This window comes from Molossus molossus, unplaced genomic scaffold (assembly GCF_014108415.1).
Source record: "Molossus molossus isolate mMolMol1 unplaced genomic scaffold, mMolMol1.p scaffold_m16_p_34, whole genome shotgun sequence".
Lineage (NCBI taxonomy): Eukaryota > Metazoa > Chordata > Mammalia > Chiroptera > Molossidae > Molossus > Molossus molossus.
This window is the reverse complement of record NW_023425371.1, coordinates 187,297-208,374: the sequence shown is the minus strand read 5'-3', so window position 1 is coordinate 208,374 and position 21,078 is coordinate 187,297. Positions and strand designations below refer to the sequence as shown.

At 50.2% G+C, this 21,078-nt stretch overlaps 1 protein-coding gene across 4 annotated transcripts in view; it reads right to left on the bottom strand.

The window, feature by feature from the left end:
• Window positions 1–6,836: 6,836 nt before the first annotated feature.
• CHST10 (carbohydrate sulfotransferase 10) overlaps window positions 6,837–21,078 on the bottom strand; it is a 33,586-nt gene continuing 19,344 nt past the window's right edge. For all 4 annotated transcript variants that reach the window (XM_036281392.1, XM_036281394.1, XM_036281393.1 and 1 more), the window contains 4 exons: window positions 18,981–19,072; window positions 12,424–12,658; window positions 10,193–10,298; window positions 6,837–8,584 (listed from right to left, as the gene is read on the bottom strand). In XM_036281392.1, the coding sequence (XP_036137285.1) occupies window positions 8,047–8,584; window positions 10,193–10,298; window positions 12,424–12,658; window positions 18,981–19,072 (971 nt within the window). In that variant the 3' untranslated portion in view covers window positions 6,837–8,046. The remainder of the gene's footprint in view (window positions 8,585–10,192; window positions 10,299–12,423; window positions 12,659–18,980; window positions 19,073–21,078) is intronic.

Below are 21,078 nucleotides of genomic sequence, written 5' to 3'. Positions count from 1 at the left end.
TATAGCTACACATGGATTGGTTCCCTCTGAGGAAGTCTGAGAAGTAGATGGACTGCTCCCTTCATCACAAGACAAAGCACCACATCAAGCCTAGTCAGAGAGGCAGACGTTCTTGCACCAAGAGCCCACCCTGGTGGGGTGGCACACATTGGGAGGGGTTTCATCAGTCTGGCACTTCTCCAGGAGCGAGGGGTCTATGGCTTACATCAGACACCCCAACACTTGGAATGTTCACCAGAGAGATGAGCCCCCAAAACGTCTGACTTAGAAAACCAATGGGACTGATGTCTAAGGGGCCCAAAGGGCTCTAGGGAACTGAGATTTTCCTTTGAAAGGACTTGCTGATTCTCAGTCACCCGGGATCCAGCACCAAAGCAGAAATTTGAAAAGCACCTAGAGCATGTGTGAAGGAGATTCATGTGCTCTCTTAAGGCATCTGGTGGGGGCAGGGGACGGGGCAGAGGACAGCGGAAACTCTTTCTGGAGACGAGGCGCTGGCAGGTGCCAGTTTCGGATTCTCCACCTGCCCTGCTAACAGGTGGGCGAGCTTGGATGTGGCGCCCTCCTGCGCCTGCCTAGGCAGTTGCAGCGTTACGCTCCCTGGGGCAGGCAAGGGCAGCCCTGGCATTGTCCCGCTCCCTTGCTGGAGATGGTAGGCCTGGGCAGCTGAGACGCCCCCCACCCCCTGGCTCGGTACAGTCCACATGCAGTACATGCTGAGCAGCAAGGTCTGGGGAGTATGCCCTGCCCCACCCTTCAGCACAGGCTGCTACCGAATTACAGGTGCCTGAGTGGAAGCCAAGTCACAAATGACCAAACATCATGGTGAAAACAAGTCCACAGTGAGCCCTTGATTATCCAGGAACAAACCAGCTGTGGCAGGTACAGCAGGAACCTGGACCAGAAGGGCTGATCTCTCCAGCAGGCACCCTTAATTAGGTTGAATATATATATGTGTATGTATATATGTGTATGTGTATATATGTATGTATATATATGTGTATATGTGTGTGTGTATAATATATATCACACACACTTTTTCTGCATATTTTAATTATTATATTGACTGGGTTCATATGAAGCAAAAAATCCTTTCTGTAAAATAATCAGAACTGTGAACAGTTGTTGAATAGAAAAATCACTCATGTCCTGGCCGGTTTGGCTCAGCGGTTAGAGCGTCAGCCCGTGGACCAGAGAGTCCCGGGTTCGGTTCCTGCTAAGGGCACGCACCTCGGTGGCAGTTTGTCCCCGGCCTCAGTTGGGGTCATGTGGGTGGCAACCAGAATGTCTCTCTCTCACATCGATGTTTCTCTCTCTCTTCCTCCCTCTCTCCCTCCCGCTCTATCTGAAGATAAATGCAAAAAAATGTCCTCGGGTGGAGATAAAAACCAAACAAACAAAGAAAAGAAAAATTAGTCATGCATGCTACATGCCTGGGTTTGTCATGCCGATAAGTGTGAAATTCTGGACAGGTGTGGGGAAAGATTTCTTTTCTCAAACCGCCACCGGAGCCCTGCGGAGTGTGTGGGCCGGGCAGCGAGCCCGGTGGCAGACCCAGACGCGGCTGCCGACACCGGCACCGGCCCCGGCCCCGGGCGCAGGCCTGCGCACACGGACAGCGGCGCTGGGCCCACGAGGCGCTGCTCCTTTCGGAACAGGACCTAGAGAATGGGCTCGGCTTACTCCGACTATCACGGGGCAAGTCCAGCGTAAGACACCATGGCGCAAGCACACGGGGACCAAAGCAGGAGATGACACACTTAAAACTGACTGCCAGCACCCACAGAACACCCTGCGGGCTTCCGCAGCCATTTAGTGAGAATTCTCTTCTGGGAGGGGAATCTTTCTACCGTTGGTGTTTTAGAGGCTTGATGTAACAAAATCCACAGTGTCTCCTTCCATGGCCCTGAGATTGTTGGCAAGCTCTCCGTCGGTGCAGTTAGGTGTCCTACTCTCTACCTGCTCTTCAGCAGTGGAAGTCCGGCCGTTTGCTCTGGGCCGCATTTCGGTATAATCGTGCCTTGAACTGCTGTCACTGCAGCGTCTAAGAAGGCCTGAGTGGGCTCCCTGTTCCCGGGAGGGGACCTGCCTTCAGTGTGCACGGAATAGGAAACAGCGCCCCCTGGAGGAAGGCTGCGAAACAACGCCGGCGGAGCAAACAGCAGGGCCGTTTGTAAGGGGTGGCCAAGAACCCCTTAACTTGTGAAGCTCGTTCTTGGATGGCCCCAACCATAAAATGGGTATTCTCACTTCTGCCATCCTGCCCCTCTTCTTATACGCGGAAGTGTATATAATGCTGTGCAAGTCAGAGGTCCTCGGCACTTTCGTCAAGAATCAGTTTTGATTTATCCAAAATTGTATACGTTTCCACAGCTGGCTATTTTTAAGAGCAGTAAGAGATGCCATAATGGGAATGACAAAAATTGCAAAACATCAGAAAATTAATTGAAATGAATCATGAGGTGTCATGCAGATATTCTGGGGGAGAAGGAACCGGGTTGTCACTTATTTCTGCTTTCCTGAGCCAAGTCCTGGGGTTCCCAGCTCTCCTGGCCTGGGCCAGCTGACCGCGCCTTTCTGTGGGGTAGTCACTGGCCCAGAAGTCTACAGATTTGGTCATAGTTATCTAGTATCTACTGACCAACTGAAGGCTAGAGAATATATTGTTGCTAATTATATTATTATCCTTCCAGTTTGTAGATAATTCTGCAATGGAATTGCTATGGCTAATTCTTTAGCTTTACTCTTTATGTAACATGAAGTTTGGTTCTGGTATTTTTGTCCTTTAGAAACTTTTTTAAAATCATAACATTGGTTTATCCTTTTATTAAACAACATCCGTCTATGATCAGCAATCCCATGCTTAAGTATCTACCCAAGAGAAATGAAGACATCTACACAAAGACCTGAAGGTATACGTTCATATCAGCATAACTTATAAGAGCCAAACAATTTAAACAATCCAAGTATCTATGAAATGGTGACTAGATAAACAAAACGTGCTATTTCCACAGGATGGAATACCCACTCAGCAGCAAAAGAAACTGTGACAATATGGATGAACCTAAAAGACTATGCTAAGGGAGAGAAGCCATACTCAAGAATTTACACATAGTGTGATTCCATTTATGTGAAATATCTGTTAAAGGCAGACTATAGAGACAGAAAGATCAACACTGTGACCAAATGTTCACAGACCATTTTGCAGCACATACAGAAGTTCTAAAGTACATCTTACACTTGTTACTTTGCGAGATGAAAGTGTAAATTGTTATTGTTCTTTTACTTAGGGGGCTTTCCTACGGGAAAAGGCAAAATACACCCAATAAGAAGAGCATATATTTAGAAATTGGTGTGTGTGTGTGTGTGTGTGTGGTGTGGTGTGTTTGTGTGTGTACATGTTCCCTAATTTGGCATCCCTGTCCTCAAGCTTTAGGGATGGGGTGGGGTAGAAGCAGCTTCAGTTCATAACCTACTCCCCTGTTACTTGCTGGCATCTGGGAAGGAGGGAAATCTAATGGCTTGCTGCAGCCATGCCAAGGTGAGTAGCGGATGAGTAACTGAGGGGGTCAATGAGCATCCCTGTAAAAACACTGTACTAAATGACTATACCAAGTCAATGCGACATTTATGGAGCACCTATTGTGTTCAAGCTCTGGAGTTACGATAATAAATGGAAAAAGCCCCTTACCATGAGGGTCACAGTCGGGTAATAGAAGGGGCGTGGGTAGTTTGTGGTAAAGGAGAACAGGAAATGTGAGGAGATATGTCCATTTAAAAAAGTATTTTCAGTAATAGATAACTGACCCAAGGCCTCCTTGCAGGGTGAACAGGATTTAGGTTTAGTTAATCTAATGTTCTGTTGGCTATCACAAGCCCTCGGACTTGCAGAATGACAACCTAGTTTATCCACCTTGACATACATGTACAGGAGTAGGGAGGGAGACCCCTTGAAATTCCTTTGTGCCAAAGAATAAAGATGGCAAGTGTCCCAATTCCACAACTGGTGCGTAACAATGTCTCTCGTGCCCCTCCACTCTCTCATGACGAGACCCTTGGACACGAAGCCACCTTGAGATGGAAAACCCCGCCTCCAAGGAACCGATCACTGGATCACGTATGCAAGAAACAATCACTTCACTGTCGTACGTCACTGAAACCTTGATGTTAATTTGTAACAACAGCTAATGTTATCTAATAAAGAAATCTGTATCTTGATATTGGTGCCGCAGTTACAGAAACTTAAAATATCTGACAGTGTTTAGTGGTTAGGGGCTGAATGGCAAAAATAAAAATAAATAAATAAATAAATAAATAAATAAATAAATAAATAAATAAATAAATTAGGCTGAAAAGGTGAAGACTCAGGTTATGTGGTGGTGAACTAGTGAGTAAAACAGTTGCCTGTGATAAAATGATGACGAAGAGCAGAGGCTGCTAGGGAAAGAGGCAGTGTGGTCATGTGTGTTGATTGTTCCTCTTCATATTTATGAAGGGGGAAGGGAGGAAGAGAAGAGATAGGAGGGGAGAGGAGAGAATTGGCTACTTTAAGTTGGCAAGCACCACTATTCCAGAAACCTGGGCCCTTGCAGTGTTACAAAAATTGAGTAGATTCCAGACCATAGGAAATAGGACTGAAGAAGGTTTTGACCAAGGCCCACTAAGACTCAGCAGGTAAACAACGTGGCTCAGCCTTGAGGAAAGCGCAGATTATAAACATGGTATTCCTGTCCAGGCCTTGTTTAGCCGGCTTCAAGGTAACCACTGTTAAGTCGACAGGAAGGTTGGCTTGGAAGCAAAGCAGCAAAGATGTGACCCCTGCTCTCTATTCCCTCCCCAGTCCTCCCAGTGAGAAGAGAGCCGGAGGGGCGGGGACCCTTCCTCTCCCATCAGCCTGCTGTTCTGCTGAGCTCCGCAGCCCCGCAGCCCTGGTGCACGGCTGGCTCCTCAGAGGGGCTTGGAAAATGTACTTTGAACATCTTAATTGGCATCAAGTAGGCGGCAAGGCCTCCTCCGGCTCCTTCCCCACTTCTCATGCAGGTTCCCTGCTTCTGCAGAGCCCAGTTCAAGATCACGCTGGGGTTGAGTGGGAAGCAGGGTGGGGTGGGGGGAGGTAGAGTGTGAGCGATGGGACCAACATCCCCGAGAAAGCCTCCAGGACCCTCCCTGGTCACTCTGGCTCCCAGGACCCCTTCGAGGGAGGCCGTCTGGGTCGCTCAGCCTGGCGAACGGCAGCGTCTCTGTACAGTCAGCCACCGAAACAAACCTCCTCTCGGCTCTGGACATTTCACTGCAGTGATTTCCTTTTTTTAATCCTCACCCGAGTACATGCTTTTACTGATTTTAGAGAGGGAGGGAGAGGAAGAGCAAGAAGAAACAACATCGATGTGAAAGTAAAACACTGATCAGTTGCCTCCCGCACGCACCCCAACCGGGGACCGAACCTGCAACCTGGGTTTGTGCTGATCGGAAATGGAACCCACAACCTTCTGGTGTAGGGGAGGACGCTCCAACCAACAGAGCCACACCGTAGGGCTGATTTTCAGTGTAAGGCCAATGAAAGGGAGATGTGTGAGCAGAAAACAAATCCAGTGCGAGCGAGCGATTTGTGACACGAGCCTGGTGACCCAGCCCGGTGACCCAGCCCAAGGCTAAATTTGTCCATTTTGGGACTGCCCTCCACGCCTTAAGACTGCTTGCTTCTTGGAGTCAGAGTTGCTTTTTTAAATTTATTTTTTATTTTAGAGAGAAAGAGAGAAACATCAATCAGTTGTCGCCTGCACACACCCCCACGGGGGATTGAACTCACAACCTTTTGATGCACGGGACAATGCTCCAACCAACTGAGCCACCTGGCCAGAGCTCATGCTTCTTTCAAATCCAGGCTTAACATGACGTCTGAGTTATCACCTAGACATTTCCCACCAACCACCCCTTCCTGCTGCCCATCTCCTTACCTGGAGGTGTCCCTGCCTGGGAATGAGCTCTGAGCCCTGCCCCTTGGTGGCACCCCAGCCCCACCCCCATCTTAGTGCCCCTCCCCTTGGGGGCCGTCCAGCCCCAACCCTGGGCAGGTCTGGGCTCAGCCAGGAAGACCCAGGGCTGGGGACACAGAGCTCCTGGCACAGGCGCAGGTCGAGACAGCTGCCGGGTGCCATGTGCCACGTGAGGAGGTTCCCAGCACAGGCAGTGTTTCCAGGAAGGACCCAGCCAGACGGGCTACAGACTGTCTGCAAAGACCCCTGGGGGCAGCAGGGAGGGAAACTGCCCCGTGCCAGAAGGGGTGCCTCCTCTTGGGGCCCGGGTGGGAGGAAGTGGATTTTGGAGACTGAAGGAAGTTAATGACTTCAGGGGAGGGTGACTCGGTGGGGCGGCTGCCGTGCAGGGTGGCGATGGGGAACCGATGTTTGGGACATGTGAAATGTCCAGATGTTCTGGGGGTTAACCCTACTTGTTGGGCAAAATTACCCACATGCCAAAGAAAAGTGACTGAAATCTAAATGCCAGAGAACTAGGGAACACATGGGGACCCAGTTTTCCAACCTTTATTTCTAAGAAAGAAAAGATAGTGTTTTTTAAAAAAATTAGGACTAACTTTAAGGCCTTAGATTAAAATCTATTATTCACACTGTTACATTTCAAATAGGAATGAGGTGCTCAGTCAGCTTATTAGGTGTGAGATGATTTCCACAAGACAGAAAGGAGCTCATGTCACATCCTGCGCGGCAGCTGACGAAACGCTACACCAACACCCGGTCCGGCTGGGGTCGGTCGCACGTGGGCCCTCCCTTCCGCGGTCCCGCAGCCTCCGCGCAGCCTCCCCGCAGCCGCGTGAGCAGGCCCTCACTGCCCCAGGCCGCTGGGACCCTGTGCCGGGTTTGGACAGCTTCTCTTTATTTACTGTCACCCGCGCAGACGCCGGCCCTCCGAGGGAGGCATGGTGGAGGCTGCCCAAAGAAAAGCTGGGCTCGGGCACTACACAGGGAGCCGGTGGGCATCGCAGGGGCCCTCGGGTCTGGCATCGGGCGTGGCCGTGGCTCACTCCTCAGTGCGGGAAGATGCAATACTGGCGGCTGCCTCGGCCAGGGATTTTATTGCTGGTGAACCTCACTATCCAACTCAGAGTCCCGGGCAGCGGCACTAACAGAAACGGGCCCCGAGTGAGACTGAACCTGAACCTGTGACGCACTGACTGTAGGACTGCAGGAGGAGAACCCCCGCCCACCCGTCCAGGTGGGAAGATAAGAGGGAGGGCACTCAGGACGCCGGGCCAAACCCCGCCCACAGCAGCCTGAGCTCCGGACCCACCAGCTCTTCCTTTTCCAGGGCCTGGTTCCCTTTAAGGCCCCCAAAGACATCTGCTTTCTCAGGTAGGAAGAACATACACTCCCTCCCTCACTTTCCAAAATTGTACCTCTTAGGCTGAATGAGATAATCACTTGGCAAGGAGAGGATCAGAAATATGGCCGAGTGGCACACAGACATGCATTCTGGAGGGACGGACTGCCAGAAGGTGCCCGTGGGTCACCCCTGTCTCCCAGGAGCAAGACAGTGGTGGAAGGAATGGTTGACCCCTGTGGTTACAGCAGCGCCAAGATGAGAGCCAGGGCTATTTTATTACACAGACGTGGTCCTGGGTTAGCCCTGCCATCTCTGCTCACCACTAGCTTCTTGGGTAAAGTGCTGGGTGCCAACCCTGCAGTCCCCCAGTGGCAGGCAGGACCCTCCCCTCCCCTCCCCTCCTCGACAGCGAAGGGAAATGACCCTCTGTACAGCTTGTCCTCCTGGTCTGAGTCCTTTTCCCTTCTAAGGGGAGCAAAGATCTCCTGGCATTGGTAGGGGTGGGGGACAAAGGCCCTCCGGGCACCTGACGTTCAAAGTTAGCCATAGTGGTCGGGGTGCAGCTTCATCGGCCGAGGTGTGTGGGGGCCTGTGGGTGACCACACGTCTTCAGGAGCGTGATGGAGGAAGTGCTGTTCCTGTGTTCGGCTCTCCACCTGCTTAGCCTCTGGTCTACACACGCATCTGGATTCACAGTTCTACACATTAGTTTAGCAAAAAATCTGGCTTCTGATACCCAAAGAGCTTAAAGTCCCCTTCGAACCGGGCGTACAGGCGTCGGATGTCTCGTTTGCTGATGCCCAGGAAGTAGTGCTCCACCTTGGTCTTATTGTACACAGTGATGCCCGGAGGGATGGTGGGGTACGACACCAGGTGGTCTATGCCCGCCTCTTTTAAGATGTACGGGGCGTCGTCCTCCAGGGTCTCGTGGTGGCCAATCACACTGTACGCAATCTCGCAGGGCGCGCACAGTTCTGCGTATGTCACCCAGTGAATGATGTGGTCCCCGAACTGCAGATCCAGCCATCTGTGGTTGGGATCGCCCAGGTAGCGCACAAAGTCTTCAAACTGGATGCCCCGGGTCTCCGTCCGGTTCCTCCTGTATTTCCTGATGATGCCAGGAGCAATCTCATGCCGGTACCAAGGTTCAAAGCGGGGATTGTGAACGAACTTATCCTTAAAAGCGGATATCAGTCTTTCGAAGGGATCTCTTACAATGAAAAACTTGAAGTAGGTTTTCAAACTAAGGAGAGAAATGAAGATAAACGAGGTTAAGCCAATGCTGTTGGTGGTGACGGCTGTGAGGGAGGGAAGAGGAGAGTGGCGGCTGGAACAGCAGCCGCTGCCACTTCCTGAACCCTCGCCTGGTGAACCCGAGAGGAGCACATCACATGCGCCTCGTACTCGCTCCACCCAAACACCGCTGAAGGCAAAGCCTGTTAGAGCCCATTTTACAGATGAGGAAACGGAGGCTCAGAAACTGTCCAGGGCCACAGACCTCACCCGGGGTCCACTGTGAAAACATCTACTTAACCTATGTTTTGTTTTACTTGAGTATTTCAAACTTTAAGAACATTTAAAAGTTTTGCTCCTGGGCCCTGGCCAGTTTGGCTCAGCGGTTTGAGTGTCAGCCTGCGGACAACAGAGTCCCGGATTCAACTCCTGGTCAAGGGCACATGCCTGGATTGCAGGTTTGATCCTTGGCCCCAGTCTGGCGGGGTCGTGGGGGAGGCAAGCAATCAATGTCTCTCTCAAATCCATCTCTCTCTCTCCCTTCCACTCTATGTAAAAATCAATGGAACAATACCCTTGGATGAGGATTAACCAAAAAAAAAAAAGTCTTGTTCCTGGGCAGAAAATTCTAAAGGCAGGAACTCTGAATGAGTTAGGAACAGCTGAGGCCAGAGAAAGTTACTTTGTATCTTTAAAGATTCAATTGAAAACTGCCAGGGGAAGGGGAATTAAGCGCTGGCGGGTGGTGGTAAGAGAGGAGAGTGAGGCGTCGGGCTCCCAGGGCGGCTGGGAGACCCCGGGAGTGGCAGTGGTGGCGCAAGGGTCCCGGGGCCACTGCTGTCATCCACGCCAGACACTGCTCAGTGCTCCGCACCCTTAACCGTTTCCTCTACCCAAGTCCCAGGACGGTGCAGGGCGGCCGCCGGCTCTGGCACCGGCACCGAACACCTGCGCCCGAAGGTCCGCACAGGGCGGGGCACTGCGGAACCAGGGCTGGAGGCAGGGAAAAGGTGCAGATGGGCGAGTGGGCGCCGAGTTCGACTGGTCCCCGCCAGGCTTATTCCTTCTAGTTTGTTCTAGGGGGCCATTTCACAGCTAATCCAGAGAGCTTCTCCATGTATAGCTAAGTACTCCTTAAACGCCAGCGTCCGTCCTTGGTGTGCTTGTGGGGTCTGTCACCGGCTGTGCTAGGTCCAGTCCACCACTCCTAGGGCAGCCGCCATAGAGGCAGGCACAACGCCTTTGGGAAAAAAGAAAAACTCACCGGGGTTTCCCTGCAACCTAAATCCCTTTCTTATGAAACAACAATCATATGCAGTCAAGAGTCCATAAAACTTAACACAACCAAAGCAGAACAAAAATGACCACTCATTTCTATTAGGAAAATGGCACACCTTCATTTCATTGGACTGCATGAAGGTAAGGGTGGAGAGTCGTTCTGAAATTCTCATCGACTTCTGAATTTAAATGCACTGAACGCTGGGCATATGCTCAGCCGCCTCTCCCCAAAGTAAACCAGAGCCCCTGGAGTCCTTGGCGTCGCTTGGGACCCAGGGCAGGTACAGAACTGAGCCGGGACTGTATCAGCATGCCCCTCCCCGTAGGAACCTGCTCCTACCGCTTCTGAATTTCTGCATCACTGAAGGAGGAGAGCCGAGGGAGGCCGTTCTTTTCGTGGTCGTGAACCACGTTTTCAGGGATGTCTTCGATGGAAGGAAAGGCTCCTGGGAAGTAAACAAGGGAGAAGCTGTGTTGGCCACCTTGGTGCTACCTTTAAAGAACACGCCCATGTTCACTTGGGCCCATGTTCCCCGCAAGCGATCCCCAATATCCATGGTGGGGCCTTTGGATTCCAACTAAGATGAATTATACATGGCAAGAGGAGAGGGGGGCAAAGCTTTTGGTAATCTATAAGCCAACTAGAGGAAACAGACAAGTCAGGAGGAAGGCGAGGGGATGAGCATGGGGTGGAAAGGACACCTACCCTGGCAGTGCACCGGAGCTGGGGTACATCTACCGTGGCAGACAGGTCACTGCAGGCAAACAGAATGCCTAAGGCCACCAACATCACTCTGCTGTGAGACTGGGGGACACACCAGAGCAGCAGAGTGCGGCGCACCACAGCTCTGAGCACTCGGGCCCACCACCTCCCTGGGCCTATGGAAGTCTAGGTAACCTCACAGCATTCCAGACGGCAAGTGGCAGAGACGTCTGGTGCCAGAACAATCCAGGAATGTTGCGGGAGTGATGTATTTAAAGCAAGGGTCAAGGAGGACAAGAAGTGACTGAGAAGAAAATGGGAGGATCGAGAGCCACAGTGCCCAGGGGCAGGCTGATGGATGTAGCCTGGAGAGATCTATCCTTGGGTTGGTGGGTTGGGTAGGTTTTTATTCTTTTTGCAACTTAGACAAATGGAAAGAAAATGTCATTATCCGAGCTTTTAGCCAAGCCTCTGCCAACATTTACATCCACTTCTGCGTTAATCCTGTCATGTTAAACTTAGTCCAGCAGGAAAGAATCTGTCTAAGCAGTGGCCACCCTTGTCTGTTTTATGCATTCTTGCCCCGAATGTTGAAGCACCAGTCCAGAACTCCGTGCTAACTGCTGTGGATGGCTCTAAAACAGGCAAGACTGTAGAAGGAATCAACCCTGTGGATGTGCACATGGACCTGCTCCGGTACCTGTTCCCACCCAGGTGCATCGAGGGCCGGCGGGAGACAGCCACAAAGACAACCTGTTTTTCCATTATAGGTATTACCTTGTTTTATTGCGCTTTGCTTTATTATGCTGTATATTTTAACAAACTGAATTTTTACAAATTGAAGGCAAGACTCCACCAGCCAAAGGATCTGACCTGCTTTATTGCAGTACCTGCTTTATTGCTGGGGTCTGGAACGAACCGCAGCACCTGAGGTGTGCCTGCAGGTGTCCTGGCAAACCCACTCCTGCTGTTGCCCCGCCCTTCACCGATGCTTCCTGCGGTGGCGGCAGATTCATGACTCCTATGTTCATTGTTTGCCATTTGATTTGTAACCTCATTCTATGTCAAAAATCCAACATGCTGTCAGATTACTTAAGCATGTTCATTATTTACCAGAAAATGAGGTGTCTCTTTTCGCCCCCAAACAACCAGTGAAAAGGCCAAATGACAACAAACTCTGAACCCTTGACTGAGAATAGCAGCGGCAGTCGGGGGCCCGGGATGCTGCCCACAGTGCTCCCAGGTTGGACCCTTCACTCAGGGTCACACTGTCACCTGGAACCGTGCTTCTTTGACAGCTGAATTTCACCCACAGAGTCCTAAGTGCCAAATCAGCTCAGAGTGAGGGAGTTTAAACAAACACGGTGCCTGGAAAGAGCAGCAAATAATATACTGTAGTGTCTGAGGTAGTTGTCAGTGACCTAATTTGTTCCCAAGAAAACATCAGATTGCCTGAAGCAAGTCAGTTAAATCCTCTGAATACGGGTGCTTGGTGTAAACCGGGGACCACTTCCTTCTACCCAAGTGGCACCGAATACTTTGTGGGTGAAGAGGCCCCCCCACCCACTGGCAGGGCTCCCCTCCTAGGCATGGGGGTAGGGACCCTTCTCTCTACAGGAAGGACAGTTGTGGGGCAGCTTCCTGGTGGCCCAGTGTGTGTGGGACCCTGACTTACGAGGACAGAGGCAGTGACTGGTGGAAATCAAGGCCATGACTCTGGAGAAACGGGCTCCCCGGGGTGGGCAGGCTGCCCGAGATGGGGACTCTGCTCTGCTGTGGAAAGTGAGGAGGTCGTGGCCTTGGGGGTAGCCCTCCCAGGGCAATCCCAAAGTCCCCAAGGTGGGACACAAAACAGGCACGGCACCCACCATTTAACACGATGAGCACTTTCTTCCACTGCGTGTTGCCCACTTTGGGAGTCTGGCAGAAAAGGATCTTGTGCTTGTCACAGACAAAGATTCGGTCCAGGACGAACTTGGACACCGCAGTGTGGGAGAGGTTCCTCAGGGCCTCATCCCTGCAGACGTTTCGGATGAGCTCCAGGCGCTCCATATAGACCAGGGGCTGAAGTGGCTGGCTGTCCGAAAGCATCTTCCCAGTCGGCTGCAAGTGACAGGGAGGCAGAGGGCACGAGGCTTCATCAGGAGAGAGCATGTGCCTCCGAGCCCTGCCCCCTGGCCTCATGCTGGGCGTGCACAGGCAGAGAAGCTGCCACCACAGACACAGCAGGGCCTGGGGACAGGTCCCCCTCCAGGGACCTGAGATTCTGGCTCCATGTTCACAGAGAAGTGACCCCTCCTGTTCCTCATCCTCCGCGTGGACAAACCGAGGAGAGGGTGGCTGCCTGCCAGTCACTCTGCTGCCGAAATCATGACCCACAACTTCCTGGAAACTGCAGGGTACCTTTTACTCAGGGATCTGGGGAAGGCCAGTTCCTGCCCTGTTCATTCTCCCCAGCATTTCCTCCTCTGGGATTCTGCATGTACATATGTTGACTGCACCTAAGGACCAGCTGTCTGCATGCACGGTGACTGGGAGATATTCTGGTATACAGTATATCTGGTTTATTCATTAAAAACAGCTTAGCCCTGGCTGGTTTGGCTCAGTGGTTAGAGTGTTGACCCAAGGACCAAAGAGCCGTGGGTTTGATTTTGGTCAAGGGCACATACCTCAGTTTTGGTTCAATCCCAGGCCCTGGTTGGGGTCCTGCAGGAGGCAGCCAATCCATGTGTCTCTCTCACATTGATATTTCTCTCTCTCTCTCCCTCCCTCACTCCCACTCTATTGGAAAATCAATGGAAAAATGTCCTCAGGTAAGCATTAAAAAACAAAACAGTTTAGGTCATTCAGCATGTTTTGAAAATACAGAAACCATGGCTCCATTTCCTGGGTGATTCGCATGCAATGATGTTTCTGTGTGATGCTAATTAAGGAGAGGGAGGGTTTTGCTTGGTGGTCATGTCAGTTTTACAGGAGTTGAGCCAATGTGAGCAAATGCTGGAATCATCAAGCCAGGTGAGAAAACCTGTATGAACTGTGGGGCGAAGGGTCTGATGGCAGAAACCCATGCCCACCAGGAAAGCGGGCCGAAGACCAAGCAGGAGCAGGTGTGCTGGAAGGGCTCTGAGCCCGAGGCCACAGGGATGGCGGGGTGCACAGCCTCCGGGGGGCTTCTGAGCTTGGGGTCCAGGCTACGTACGCTAGGGAAGGCCTGCACTTTTTACCCTGTGATGTACCATTTTTGAAGTGTGGGTTCTGACCATCTCCGAGTTATCTGGAATAGGTCTTTGCACAGCTTTCCCCCCTCAAAATCATAGTATATAGGAGGTATAACTTCTAGCCCATGTGCAGCTAGGACAGGCCCCCTGCTGACGTGCACAGAATACAACCTGAGTGAAAATACTTGAGTCAGGGCTCTCCCCACGAACTCGAGTGACGCTTCACTGTGCGCTGGCACGGAACACTGCGGAAGTCCACACCACCCCAACTGCCACTTCTTTGTAGGCAGTCCATTTTTAAATCATTATTTTATTATTGACTTTTTAGAGAGAGGGAGGGAGAGAAAGAAAAACATCGATTGGTTATTCCACTTATTTATGCACTCACTGATTGGTACGTGCCCTGACTGGGGATCGAACCCACAACCTTAGTGTATCAGGATCATGCTCTAATCAACTGAGCTACTTGGCCAGGGCTGAACGCAACCCATTTTTAAAAAATTAACTAATCTGTCTGGCTGGTGTGGCTCAGTGGTTGAGCATCAGCCCATGCACCAAAAGGTCACCAGTTCTATTCCCGGACAGGACACATGCCCAGGTTGTGGGCCCAAATCGATGTTCTCATCAATGTTTCTCTCTCTCTTTCCCTTTCACTTCCTCTCTCTCTAAAATCAATAAAGGGAAAATATTTTTTTTTAATTAACTAATGTATTTATTTTTGATCCTCACTTGAAGACATATTTTTCTCTGTACCGCAGGCCGACGCTCCAACCGCTGAGCCAAACCGGCCAGGGCTGAAGACATATTTTTATTGATTTTAGAGAGAGAGAAAGAGGGAGGGGGAGGGAAAGGAAGGGAGAGAGAGAGAAACACTGATTGGTTGCCTCTCATACTTGAACCTGCAGTCTAGGACTGTACCCTGACTGATAATCAAACCTGCAACCCTTCTGGTGCATAGGACGACACTCCAACCAACTAAGCCACCTGGCCTGGGTTAGGCCACCCGTTTTTAATGCCTGGGTGGCTTGTAGCCTTTTCCCCTCTTATGATCCTGGCTCTTTCAACAATTTGCCCAGATGCATCAATGTAGGTCTTTTCACTGATCTGCCTGGAATACAGTAAGCCCTTTCTGCCCATGTCCTCAGCTCAGGGCATGGCTATTCCTCAGGACATTTAGGTGGCGGGGCCTAAGCGGAGGCAGGGAAAGGCCGTGTGAAGCTGGGAGGGCTCCAGCATGCGCCCGCGGTGGCTGCACTTCGGCTGCAATCTGGCTGCCGAGCAAACCCTGCCCTTCTCCCCAACCTGCGTTACTGAGGAACACAACTGTGCTCATCCCGGGGAAATGGAGTCACAGACAATATAAATATGTGTAACACCTACATGACAGTTTTTTAAAAGGAAATATACAAAAGTTAAGTTTCTTTCTTTCAATGTTGGGCATTTCTTTAAAATACACAAGTATGTATTACTTCTTAGTAAAAAACTTGATGTAAAAGTATTGGCTAGGGCATCTTGGCCCCCACGCCATCCAGATGATGAACACCTGGAACTTCGGGGCCACGTGAGCCACGGCCATGGCCGCATCAGTCAGCGCGGGAACCCCGGGAGGCCTGTAATGCTGACGGCGGCATTGCCACAGGATCCACTTTGACATCGATCACCCAGCTCACCTGGGGAAGCTGCTATGAGGCATCACCACTTAACAGGGAACCTGAGCTTCTGCCCAGACATCAGCCTCGGTAAACTGTGGACCTCGGTCAGGGAGCAGACACAGGTAAGTTCTGCCAAAAACAAGACAGGAGCTGCTCCATCGCTACTGGGGGCGCTCGGGCTCCACAAAGTTCTGGGGAAGGGAAAGCCCCCAAAACAGCCGTCATCGTGAAGGCAGTTCCTCAGCAAAGAGCTAAGGAGAAGATTAGGGTGTTGGCAGGGCCTGGATCCTGGCAGCTTGAAGCCACACAGAGGGAAATTTATTAAATGCTCACAAGTACAAATATCTATATATACACACACACACACACACACACACACACACACACACAAAGTATACAGTAAGAGGATGTGGGCACCTATAGAGACTTCTGGGGAGTTCTAGAAAACTCTGCTACGCCCTCTGCAGATTAATTCCATCCAAAGGCAGCTCTGCAAAGACAGCACAGCATTCTTCTCTCTTCCTTCAGCTCGACCTCCCACTACCCTCGACCAGAGCTCCCTGGATTTCTTCCCAGGGCTGTCGGTCCTTCTCTCAACATCCACAGGCCCCTTCTCTTCTCTCCCTCTTCCCTTTTCGTCCAGTGACAGCCACTCTTTCCCGCCACTTCCTGCCGCCTTCCTCAGGGCCTTTCCACTGCCCAGGGAATCACAGGGATGAATCATGTAGCTGGCGGGCTTATCTCATTTTACTTCTCAGAAGAAGGCTAACTTTAAAAAGCCAAAACAGATTAAAAAGTTCAAGTTCCAAAGTATGGCACATACCCCTTGGCACGGCTTTAGCACTTAGAATATCTGTAACACAAAGGCCTTTCGTTAATGCTCAATTCAAAATTCTACTGCTTTGTTAGGCAGCAGAATCATTCATGTGACAAACATTTACTCTTTACTCTGTGCTTGGATACAGATGCTGCATTCTGCAGACACCAGGAAAGCCTCAGCAAGAACACTCACTACACTGCATGTGTGCACATGTGTACATGCAGTGTGTGCACATGCATATGTGTTTACACACATGCAGTGTGCGTGTGTGTGCTGTGGGTAGAAGGTGGGAAAGGCAATGCTGACTGGGCAGGCTGTGTCTCCAGGCCTGTTCCTCCGGCAGGTTCTGGTACGGCCCTGTTCTTCAGCATTTTGAAATGTTCCTGCTGCTACATCTAAAGAACTTCTCTCCACGATTTCAAAGCAGATGGTCCCTCTAAATTAACTTTATTAAGTGGACCAAAGTGCCCTTAGTTGTTACGATGTTGTAGGTGTGCCAAGCAATACATTTATGGGGCAGTTGTAACAACCTATTTTCCCCTAATCAGGGTCAGTAACAAAAAGGAAGGACATAAGCTCTCGAGAACAAGGACACTGGAAATTTTGGGACAATACAGGTTCCACCCCACCACCTGACTCCCTGCTCTTCCTCTGTGGATCGCCTACAACCAAACCCCCTGACACACATAAACCTTTTCAGGATACTCTTGCTCTCTCCTGTGTTTGACCAAATCTCCTGGGTTTCCCTGGTGGAGGGAAGAATATCTTGGGGATTCCTACGGGCTACTTCCCGAGGTGAAGACGTGGAGGAAGTGAGAGAGAACACCTGCAGACCTTCCCCCGTGCTCCTCTGCAGTGACCTCTGTTCCTCCCCAACCACAACCTGCTGCCCTGGCCTCGCACGTCGCCAGGGACCAGTCCCCGCCACCTGCTTCGTGCTTTGACCCCACTCCCTCATCACTCCCCACTCTGGCTCACTTCTCCAGAGAGTCTTTCTTCTCACTCGGCCCCAATGTTTTTAAACCTCAGAGCTAATCCTGATCACCGATGACGCTGAAGAGCAGTGCATCCCAGGGCACCTCCAACCAGTTCTACTGAGAAACTGCAGAAAAATCTGTCACTTCTGAATTTGTTTTTTTCCGAGCTTACGCATTATATACAAAGAAAAAACTATTCTCATTCTATTGTATTTACTGACTGATATCGCTTTCTATTTTTTCCCTGCAAATATACAAAGCCAATTTTAATGTCTGATATTATTTCCTACTATTTTCCATTAACATATTCGGCTACTTTTAAAGTTAAGCTATGCAACCAGATCTCCTTCCTAAAGGACCTTTCTTTGGGGAAAACATGCTGAGCTTAACACAGCTGACGATTCTTAGTCTGAGAATGACATCTACCATTGTTCCCATTTCCTTCTCCTCACACCTGATTTGTATGAGAATCAGTGGGATGGGGTAGGAAAGAGAAGGGCACAGAGAACACGGGGTTGAAAATTCACCTTCACTACTTGCTGTCCATGATATATTCGAGCCCAGGAACTGTAAGGCACAGTTCAGGTACAGTATTTTCAACCACAGTGGCTGCTGCAGGCCAACAGTCTGTACAGAGGAGCTTTCCCTCACCCGAGTGACCGCAGGGGGACATGTTTTCTTCACAGGGTGGCAGCATCCTAGCAGGCCCTTGTCTCAAAGCACTTTATTCCTTTTGCAAAATTCTTACCCTACCTTAAGGTCCTCAATGATCCAAGTCACTAAACATCATTTTCCTTAACTCTTTCTACGAAAGCCACCCTCCTGTTTCCCAGAGGTTGGTTTCTTAGCTCCATAGTCCAAGCACGCCTTCCTGGCCCTGGAAAACCTCAACCGGAAGAAACGTTCCTGGCCACCTGACGAGAGCCTTGCGGACCCGAGCCTGCTGCACCCGCCCCTGTGCAGCGCCCCACGTCACTACTCTGACCCGGTGCCGGCTTCCCAGACTCTGCGGTTCTAACCCCTCGTCCTCTCACTGCAAGTCCCCTTCTCGGTGGTTTAGTTCTGGCTGATACGCATCCTTAGAGCTTGCTTTACCCATTTCATTCCTTCCAGCACACCTGCAACCCAACCCTTCCAGACCCAGAACGGGGCAGCAAGTGACAGGGGATCTCAAGAGGACGTCCCTCGCTGAGCTAAGGCATGATCAGGACTTACGTGTAAAGGAGCCCGAGAAGACCTAGATCAGAACATCAGTGTGATTCTGGATGACCCGCCTTTTTCCTAACTCGGTTCTCATCCCCGCCACTCCCAGGCTGGATTACAGCTCTTCTGTCCGAGACCCTTCTAACCCTAAAATTCCAAGATTCTAGGTCAGAGACCTTTTCCCACAGCCCTGGTTTCCTCCTGACCTTTCCCAACACCCTCCACTCCCCTGGCAAGACTGTCAGCTGGTCGGGAATCTAGCGCAACTGACACGTGGCGCATGACGTGCAAAGCCCTGTGAGGAACACACAGCTGTGCCATGCTGCCCCAAAGAGAAGCCAGAGGTGAGCGGAGAAGTGCAGACGCGGGAAAAGCAGCGACTACCGAGCAGGACAGGATGGGGAGAGCTCCGGGAGAGGGCAGGCTGGGGCCCACGCAGAGGTGCCAGGAGCAGGGAGTGGTGACGGAGACGCCCCAGGGAAGAGGGGGAAGAGGCAGCCCTGCTCCTGTGCTGCAGGCCAGAGGGGACAGGGCCCTCTGCCTTGCTGTGCCCACCTTCAGTTCCTCGGGAAACTGCTTCTCTCCCCGTAACTTCCCGGAATCCGGTTCGGCTGTCAGGAACAGGAACTCCTGTTTGGTGCTGTAGGCTAGGAGACAGAGAGGTTAGCACCCTTCCCGTTGGGGAGCACACACACAGATCAGGGAGGCAGAAAAGAAGCCCCCGAGGCGGACCTACACAAACATGCCCATGTGACAGGTGCAGAAGCAATTCGGGACAGGGGAAAGCCTTTTCAACAAATGGTGCTCGAGCAACTGAACATATATAGTCACATAAAACTGTAAAACTTTTTAAAAGACAAAGGAGAAAGTCTTTGGAAAAATTGATAAAATAAACCTCCTCAAAATAAAATTTGCTTGGCACAGATCATGGAAAGGCAAGCTACAGCCTGGGAGAAAATATTTGCAAACCACATATCTGACAAATGAGTTGTTATCTAGAATACACAGAGAACTCTCAAAACTCAACAGCAAAAATAATCCACTTAGACATGGGCAGACATTCCACCGAAGAGGAGATACAGGTGGCAAATAAACACACGAAAGGATGCTCAACACTATGAGCCATCAGGCAAATGCAAAATACAACCACAGTGAACTGGTACAGGGGGGAGCAAGAGGAGGCTTCCAACTGTTCGCATGAAAATAATACAATAATTAATAAATAATAATACAAGAATAAACTGTTTAACATACTCACAACTGTAAACCTACTTTTGCCCCGTGAATAGTCACAAGGATGTAAAGTACAGCATAGGGACCACAGTCAACAACACTGTAGTAACTGTACATGGTGTCGGAGGATTACTAGATTTATTGGGATGATCACTTCCTAAGTTATATAAATGTCTAATCATGGATGTGTACACCTGAAACTAATATAATATTGTATGCCAACTATAATTTTAAAAAAGCCACTAAAAAAACCCCACAGATACCACTATATACCTATGAAAATGGCTAAAATACAAAATAGTGAAAATACAAAATGCTAGTGAGGATGCAGAGAAACTGAATCACTCATATGTGGCTAGTGGGAATGTAAAATGGCACAACTCTAGAAAAAGTTTGGTCAATTCTTTAAAAACTAATCATGCAGCTACCACATGACCCAGCAGTTGCACTCCCAGGCGTTTCCCCAGAGAAATGAGAATTTACATTCACGCAAAACCTGTACACACACGCTTGGAGCAGCTTCATTTGTAACAGCCCCGAACTGGAAACAGTGTCCTTCCACAGGCTAAACAAAAAGGGACATTCACCTTGGAATGCAGCAATAAAAAGTAACAAACCACTGACACACACAACGGATAAATCCTCAGGGATTTTTTTTTTTTATCCTCACCCGAGGACATTTTTGCATTTTATCTTCAGATAGAGCAGGAGGGAGAGAGGGAGGAACAGATAGAGAAACATCGATGTGAGAGAGACACATTGAGTGGTTGCCACCCACATGACCCCGGTTGGGGCCAGGGACAAACTGCAACCGAGGCATGTGCCCTTAGCGGGAACCAAACCCGGAACTCTCTGGTCCGCAGGCCGACGCTCTAACCGCTGAGCCAAACTGGCCAGGACCCCAGGGATTTTTTATGCTGAGTAACAAGAGGCAATCCCAACAGGTCACATACTGGATATAATATTCTTTTTCTTCTCACTCCATTTTTTAAAAAAATTAAAATATATTTTTTCAATTATAGTTGACATTTAATATTATATTAGTTCCAGATGTGCAGCATGGTGTTTAGTCATTTATATACTTTACACAGTGATCCCCCTGATAAGTCTAGTACCCACCTGGCACCGTACATAGTAATTACAATATTACTGACTATATTCCCTTTGCTGTCCCTGTGATTATTTTGTTCCTGCCAATTTACACTTCTTAATCCCTTCACCTTTTTCACGTAGCCTCCTAAACCCCCTCCCATGATAATATTTCTGAAAGGACAAAATGACGGAGAGAAGAGATGAGTGGTTGGGGGTGGGGTGGGGAGAAGGAGGTGGGTGCGGCTATAAAAGTGCAAAGGAAGGGATTCCTGTGGTGATGAAGGTGTTCTCATCTTGACTGTCAAAATCCTGCTCAGGATTCTGCAGT